The sequence below is a fragment of the Crocodylus porosus genome, unplaced genomic scaffold, assembly GCF_001723895.1.
Source record: "Crocodylus porosus isolate Cpor-Errol unplaced genomic scaffold, CroPor_comp1, whole genome shotgun sequence".
Lineage (NCBI taxonomy): Eukaryota > Metazoa > Chordata > Crocodylia > Crocodylidae > Crocodylus > Crocodylus porosus.
In genome coordinates this window covers 12,369,253-12,377,463 of record NW_017728907.1, presented here as the reverse complement: position 1 = coordinate 12,377,463, position 8,211 = coordinate 12,369,253, and the positions used below count along the sequence as shown (strand labels likewise).

The 8,211-nt window shown below is 47.4% G+C and overlaps 1 protein-coding gene and 1 long non-coding RNA gene across 3 annotated transcripts in view; one reads left to right on the top strand and one right to left on the bottom strand.

Moving 5' to 3' along the window:
• LOC109307097 overlaps positions 1 to 1,730 on the bottom strand; it is a 2,619-nt gene extending 889 nt beyond the window's left edge. The window contains exon 1 of the long non-coding RNA XR_002100162.1: positions 1,107 to 1,730. This is a non-coding gene — a long non-coding RNA (uncharacterized LOC109307097). The remainder of the gene's footprint in view (positions 1 to 1,106) is intronic.
• PRDX6 (peroxiredoxin 6) overlaps positions 1 to 6,500 on the top strand; it is a 24,730-nt gene extending 18,230 nt beyond the window's left edge. For both annotated transcript variants that reach the window (XM_019530766.1, XM_019530767.1), the window contains exon 5: positions 5,524 to 6,500. In XM_019530766.1, the coding sequence (XP_019386311.1) occupies positions 5,524 to 5,655 (132 nt within the window). In that variant the 3' untranslated portion in view covers positions 5,656 to 6,500. The remainder of the gene's footprint in view (positions 1 to 5,523) is intronic.
• The last annotated feature ends 1,711 nt before the right edge of the window (positions 6,501 to 8,211 follow it).

Sequence of the window (8,211 nt, the reverse complement as noted above, 5' to 3'; positions counted from 1 at the left end):
TGCGTTTCATCCCACCACGTTTCCGTAATCCCCACTATGTCAGGGCTGGTGTCAGCCAGCAGGAGGGCGAGTTCCTCCTGCTTGTTGCCCATACTACAAGCATTTGTGTAGAGGCATTTGAGGCCTCCTGTGGGTGTGTGTACTGACCCCCTAGTCCCAACGTTACCTTGGCCCCTCTCTCTTACCTGTTTGATTGCTTCGCTCGTCAGTCTGAGCTGGGCTGTAGTTGTGGCTGCTGTTTGGTCTGGCAGTCTGATATTTCCTCCGCCCTCATCTTCCCCTTCCCCCGACGAGCCTAGTTTAAAGTCTGCCGGAGGAGGTCCGCCAACCTAGAAGAATCATCAAAACTCTCCAAATTTTTGCCAAAGATTCAGAGAGCTTTGAATCAATTCGGACCTTTAAATTGGTCCCGATTCAATTTGGATTCAGCCACCGAATCGGGCCAAATCTCCTCCAAATCGAATCACCACCCAAAGCTTTGCACAGCCCCAGTTATGGTTAGAAAAGGACCCTTGAAAAGGTATTACTCCCCATGTTTGTCCATGAAGAGTTGGATTACTACGTTACTATTCCTCTTCCTCATCAGTAGGTGAGCTCTGTGGAACATAAGCCAAATGAGTCTCATTTTGCTCATCCATAATAAATAGGATTGCTAACAAGTGTCAGGTTCCTGGATAAAACTCTGCCTTCAGTTTCACTGAGTTAAAATCCAGCTTCACTCATAAATGACAAACTAAATCTGGAGTCATGAAGGGCTGATAAATGTGAAATCTTGCAAGAGGCATTTTTGCGTGTTTTTGCACTTCACCTTTCTCTGAGGGAATACTGGTGTATTTATGTTGCTGTTACTCTTTAAGAGAGCAGCCACACTTTTATCCAAGGTGTTTACACCTCTGATCACTTTTCCTAATGAAAAAACATCCTCATTGCCAAGGGTAGCTGTATTCCATTTTTATTAACAAAAGTGCACTCTCCTGATTTACGTAATGCCTGGAGGACTGTTTGCCTGTCTTAGTTAAGAAGTAATTTATTTACAATTCCATTGAATACTGTTGTGGATCATCACTGTTTTGCAGTGACATCTTCTGGTACAGGTAACAAATCACTGTGGGCAGCCTTCTTGCTTTTCGCTTCTAATGAACAGGCTGGAGTTTTATTGTCCTCAGAATCCAGAGTGCAAACTGTGATAATGGACAGACTTAATGTTTAAAGTTGTAAAAAGCATTTTAAAAATTGAGCTGATAGATGATACACAGTGCTGTAGTACTATAGATCAGCTCAGATCATATCAAGAATGGCCCTAGATGAAACAGTATAACTCTGAAGTTCGTCACAGTAATACTTTAGCTGGCAAGCAGCTGTATGCCTGTATACAACTGAAACAAAGCAAATTAAAAGCTCTTGAAAAGGAGAGGGGAAGGGTAGAATTTAAAGCACTTTATATGCATGTCTGCCCATACTGCTGAATTTCTGCCACCCATGGAATGTTGATTTAGTTTAAACACTTCAAGCCAGTGTCTCTGGGGTGGGAAGGAATAGCCACAAAAAAAGATGGATGACTATCCCAGATAGCTGTGGCTTGCAGAAAAAATATCAGGTGAAGTTCTAAAGGACCCCTCTACATGTTATAGGTATTGTGCAATTAACAGGTTTATTGCTGAATTACCTTGAAAGCAGCTACACATGCAAAGTGCCTATAATGCCACAAAAAGCTCCAACCAGTTATAAAGTTAGACCCCAAAAATGTGTACTAATTAGGGGTGCACCGATAGAGATTTTTTGGGCCAATACCGATAGCCGATTTTTAAGGAGCCATATCACCCAATACTGATTTGATTCCAATATGCAGCCCCACAGCCTGGGGAGCGGCATTGGGCTGATAAGTCTGGTGTGGGGGAAGTAGTGGTAGGAGGGAAAGAGGGGGATGAGGGGCAGATCAAGGCCCCCACAGCCAGGGAGGGAGTGGGGCTGGGGCAGGGGCAAGGGCAGGTGCTGCCCAGCTGGGGCACAACAGGATGCAGGATAGAGCCACGGCCCATCTGGTGGAGGGTGGCTCCCACTGCTATGCGCATCCTGGGAGGGCATGGGGGCATGTGCCCCTGGATCTGCTGCTTGGGGCTGGGGCTGTGCTAGGCTCTTCCTGGTGTGGGGCTGGGCCAGGCTGCGCTCGGGTCAGGCAGCAGCAGCACTGAGTAGGGGTTATGGGGCGAGCCGCAGCCCCCAAATTTGCCATAGCTCCCCTCCCACCACCACTGCCACCCGGTCCCAAGTACAGCGCAACCCCTCACTGGGAAGAGCCTGGCGCAGCCCCTGGCCCTTGCCCCACACACAGATCCAGGAGCACATGCCCCCATGCCCTCCCAGGATGTGTTCAGAGGCGGAAGCCGCCTGCATCCCCTGGATGAGCTGGGGCCTCAATGTGCCCTCCTCCCACACCCCTTCCCCCATAACAGACTTACCGGTCAGATGCTGTTCTCCATGCTGTGGGCTGCGCTCATGGCCACGTACATGCTGCGGCTGTGTGCATATGCACAGGGCATTTATTGACCACATCAGGCAAAAAAAGCTGATTTCTGATACTGTCAATTTTCCCTATATTGGTGTCAATCCAATATGGGACCCATGTATCGGTGCACTTTTAGTGCTAACTTTATAGCTGGTTGCTATTGTTACTGAGCTTTAATTTGCAAGTGTAGCAGGGTCTCCCCTGTGTCTGGAAGTCCTGCAGTGATGTGACTGGGAGCTGCATCATTGCATTGACTCCCAGTCGCAGGGGTGCACCATACCCAGCCAGGGCTGGGAATCCTGCAGCTGAGGGAACTCTCAGGCCTGGCAGCTGTGGACACTGGGTCCCAGCAGCTGCAGGGTGCAGCTGTGATCTCCCAGCCTTGGGAGTTTCATACACCGTCAAGACTGGAAGACCGTGGCAGCTGCTTCACGCATTCCTGCATCTGGGAGATCACAGCAGCCTCAAACTCCCAGCTTCATGCACCCACAGGGCTGGGAGATCACAACAGATGCTGAGGGAGCTCCCGAGCCACAGGAGATTGCTTTTTGCCAGAGCCTGGGATCATGTGGCATGGCAGGAGGTGCAGTTGTGTGGATTGTACATTAGATACCATTGCACCTTTACCTGCACATGCAGAGGGGCCCACACAAATGCAAGTTATGATATGCTGCATTTATATATGGTAGGATCCAGGTATAAGCATTCCTTAGGAAAGCCCAGGTCAGCTATAATGTGTGCGCATCTTGTTTAGTTATAAGCTCATTTCTACCTTTGTGACAATGTGGTATCCAAAGACGGTCAGCATTGTGTACTAGCAGTAACAAAGCAGTAAACTGGTATAGTATTTTTCTTATAAGTTGGCTGGGAGGCTTGCAGTTTGTTTCCAGGACTCTTAATATCTTGGGATTTATGGTAGGCCACCAGCTCTTATTCGAATCGCTGGTTATTAACAAAGTGTTCTGCCCAATGCAATTCTAATAAAAGGCAGGCACAGACCATGCAAGTTGTGTGTGTGTACCTGATAGCAAAAAATGAGCAACAATTCATTGAAATTGCATTGCAGGTAACTTGTGCACCCTTCCAGCCCTTTACAGTCTATGAATCATGTGTCATTGTTACTGCACTGGTGAAGGGAAGGCAAGGTTATATACATACAAGGTGCTTCTGATAGAAGCACACCAACCTTCCTCTCCAAGGGTTGTGCTTTCTGATACAGCAGAAGCTGGGTAGTACTCAGCTTCCTAAAAGGATTGAATTTGCCCCCTTAACTCAGGGAGTTACAGCCAGCATCACCAGACACTTCTGAAAGTATAGAGTATGGTGCTCAGCATATTCTTGTGACATCCGATGCGGTTTACCTCTGTGCAGAACTCAACTGTTTCTATATCATTTTTATTGCTGGTGCATTCAGGAAATGATCAGAAAACCGGAACAAAACAGTTTGCTTTATTTCCCTGAGGCACAAGCCTTGGTAAGAGACTCATTTTGAGATGGGGGAGAAGGCTGCTTTTAAGATTATGCCAGTTCATGGGGCGTCCAGCCTCCCGCAGCACTGTTCTCTTCCAGACCTTAGTGACAATTGACTTCCCCCACTTGAGCACTGCACAGATTGCATTGGGTGGGAAATAAAATCAGCTCACAGAAAGCATAAACATAAAGGTAGGGCTGGGAGGAACCTCTGTTTCAGCATCTGCCTGCCAGTTGTTTATCAGGCTGCACCCTCCTCCCTCTTGTTTTTGGTGTTATTAGTCTGCACAATGGGCCTGCCAAATGTGCATATTAATGATGGGCACCTGCTTCAGCTCACAGGTCTGGTCAGTACCCCATGCTGGGCACTTACAGGATTGCAGCTACTACATTCCTTCATGAACTGAACAGGGTCTGGCTTGTGGCCTTATTCTCACTCTCAGGATACAAACTGTGCAGCAATCCCCACTGAGAGCAGAGATCCCACAGTCCAATTGCCTGTCCCCCTGGAGACAGATTGCTCAGACTCCCCCACCTCCACAACTTAAGCCCATCCTTTCCCAGGGATCACCACTACCTGGTTTCTGGGTTTATTCTTCAGGAGTTTGCAATAGGTATGAGCCGGCTTCTATGGGCCTTGCTCAGGAACTCCAGATGTTCACTGAGTGACATGAGAATGACAGAAATCTAGATGGGTATCCTGCTCTGCATACTTTGCATCCCTTCTTCTCACTCACCCTTCTCATAAGAATCCAAAGGCCCTGCCAGTATTCAGGACAGCAGGGTCCCCTCCTTCCACTATGAAGCTCCAGCAAAACTCCCATTACCTTGAGCTAGCAAAATACTCTGCAGAGTTAGAGCACCCCCACTCCACCCTGTGTGTAGACCTCTTGATCTGAACCAACCCTGCAGCCCTCCAGCAGGTGTTACTAGTGACCTCTTACCTAGGAGGACTGGTTCCATAAGGAAGGAGAGAGCCTACTATTAGAGCAATTGCATGAGATTGGAAGCATTCCTAAGTTAATAAACCTCCCTTGTTAGCCCTGTGCCTCCACTCCTTAGTATTTTAGCCCCAAATGGAGGTAAAAGAACAAAAGAGGAGCAGCTTGTACAGGGTTGTACATTCAAATGGCGTTTGCAGCATGGTGAAGACATAGTTCACCCACCGCCATTCAGAAGCTGGATGGGCAGAGTCCTCATGTTATCACATAAGTCTGACACAATTGAATCACTGCCAAGGTCACCCCAGGGATTCCCACAGCAGGGAACATAGTTTCTTCTTTCTGACAGCAGCACTGTGTGTGTCAGCTCCCAGTCTTTTTGTACTTCTGCCTCAGAGTTGAGCTATACTTCCTTGTGGCAAGGAAAGCTTAACCTTTCACCTTCTCATAGGAGAGTCACTTTACTTAGTGACAGGTTTAAATCTTGTTTAAGAATGAATAGAGCATTGGTGGGAGGGCTGATGCTTTGCTGTGTACAGCTGATGTTCTGCAAGGCAAGCAGCCTGCTCTGCTTCACTAAAGCATCTCCTATCTGTTTCCTGACAGCCTGACACCAGCGTCATGGTTATTCCCAGCTTACCTGATGATGAGGCCAAAAAACTCTTCCCTGCAGGCATCTTCACCAAGGAACTCCCGTCGGGCAAGAAGTACCTGCGTTATACCCCCCACCCCAAGTGATGGAGTCGGCTTGCTGGACTGCTGATCATGTGGCTTCATTAGATTGGTTCTTTTGGCATACCCAAAGCATGTTGGAGGGCATGAGGGGGCTCTGGAGAGTAGATATTGTACTAGGTAAACCCAATACCTCCTGTCTTCACCTTTTCTGACCACAGGTGTTAGCTGTCTCATTGCACTCCCTTGCACCTGGCTCAAAGTTGTGGCTCAAGTCACAACAGATGCTTGGTTCTCTTAAGCCATGTGATCAGCAGTCTCGTATTGTCTGTGCTTGAGACAAGCTGGCTGGTGGCATTACATTCATGTGAAGTCTTGATTTTTATATTAAACCAGTCACCCACTTCTTTTTGCCCCACATGTCCCTTTTATACGGCAGAAATGTATGAGACTTGCTAATTGAGGAGGGTGAGAGTTGCCTAAGTGCTAAATTTTCAGGTGGTTGGGTGTGTCCCAATAAAATACCGGTTCTAGGGCAGAGGTGAAGTTATTCAGGCTTCAAAGGTAGATTCCATTACACAGCAAACAGCAGATAAGGGAGCCCTGGGTAATACGGGCCATGTGGGTGTCGATAGCTGAGCTGTAGACACTGCTCTCTTGCAACAGTTAAATGCTGGATAAGGCAGGATCCCACCTGCTATGTGCCTTTTGAACAAAAGTTTGTTAATCAGAAATTTCCCTTCTGAGAGCTTCACTACTGAAACCTATGCTGAAGATGAGCTACGGAGCCAAGACTTTAATACAGAGCTGTTTCTCTTGGGTTGGACTGGGTTGGGGTTTTTTTTGTTTGCTTGCAATTGCTGATATCGCTTTTTTTTCAGTCCAGCAAATAAACCATCCTTTCCTGGTAACATGCAGTCTGTGTCTTCTATCCCTTCCCTTAGCAGTCAGAGATATACTGTATTAATGCTACAGCATACCAAGGGCCCTTTTTACATTTGGTCTGATCTGCTCTAGTTGTGCAAGATGTGAGCACATCTCTGGGTGCCAGCCAAGTATAAATTGCCCTTGTAACCACTGTCAATAAAGTGTTATCTTGGCAAATGATAGCATAGCTATGTGGCTTTCATAGCTAAACTGCAGTCTGCCCCCGAGCTACTCAGCTACATGCGTTTCTACAGATGTTTTGTAACTGAATCCATGGCAGAAAATGCAGGGTCATCACAGACTAAAAGGGGCCTCCTGGACAAGAGCCCAGTCTCCTGTGTTCTCAGGCTGTCCAGTGGGCTCACAAGATCATCCACCCCTCTCAATTACCAGTCACACAAGACCCCTATGTAATGCCACTGGTGGAGAGCAGGGTAAATAAGGACACTGCCAATACCTTGCTGCAAATTAAGCAAATAGGTGTTTGACAGGTTTCCAAGTTCAAGAACTGGTGCACTACACAAACTCTGCTGTTAAATGTCCACTGCTTCAAAGGAAGGAGGGTGTATGCGTGTGCACATATGTGCACACACATGCTCATGCACACACTCCCCCATTTGCACCCAGCCCAGAAGCCAGAAAGTATTCCTGGAGGAGAAAGAAAGTGTTGCCGCCAGGCAATCAGCAGAAGCCTTGAAGCAGGGATTTAACAGACACCTCCTGCAGGGAGAGAGTTTCTTTTCAAGCCTATCGGGGATCCCGAATATTTGAATCCACGTATTCACCATGCTGACTATTGTGGGTCTAGTGAATTCACAATTTTGTGGAAACTCAGGAATCCAGGATTGTCTTCCAAATCAACTTAAAAAATAACATAAAAATCAAATGCTAGCTTCCACAGTCCTTGCTTCCACAGCCTGGCCTCACAGCCTACCCATCCACCCAAGGGAAGAAGGTGCTGGCTGGTGGGGCAGCACAGAGGGCAGCAGACAAGATAGTAGCCTCTCCCTTGTCCCTCATCCCCTGCCAGGGCCTCCCCACCAACCAGCACCAAAGGGCAGGGCTGGTGGGACACATCTAAGAAATATATGCAAAATTTGCTTTTTTTTAATACTATGACCAGCCAGCCTTGTCTGTTTTAAAGCAAGTAGATGTATAGAGGTCACTTAAAGTTAAAATCATCTCACTTGAGTGAATCTCCCAAAGCATAAAGGAAGTCAAAGGACTGCTATTAGTTCCTATTTGTTGAATCATAAAAAATTAGGGTTGGAAGGGACCTCTGGAAGTCATCTCAAAGCAGGACCGTCTCCAACTAGATCATTTCAGCCAAGGCTTTGTCTACCACATGGCCGCATGTGTGGACGTGCCCTTTGAGTCCGCACTGCAGGAGAGCCCACTGTAACGCACATGTTGCATATAACTCAAGCCCTAGTCAGAAGCAGTGTGCAAGACCTGATCAGACCATGGGGGCACTTGGCTCTATTTGCCAGTATGTGTATTGCTGTGAGACTTCTAGAAATCTCAGCTGAGGAATTATTTCACAATGAGGGTGTGTTTCACAGTGATTGCATGCATTTGTTGGGAAAGGGAGGGCACAGTCCCACACATGCCAGGTCATAGTCCATGGGTGCATTTCTATTGCCTGTACTAAATCCTGAAGGTGAGAAATTTCTATTTGGAACAAAGTCACCCTCC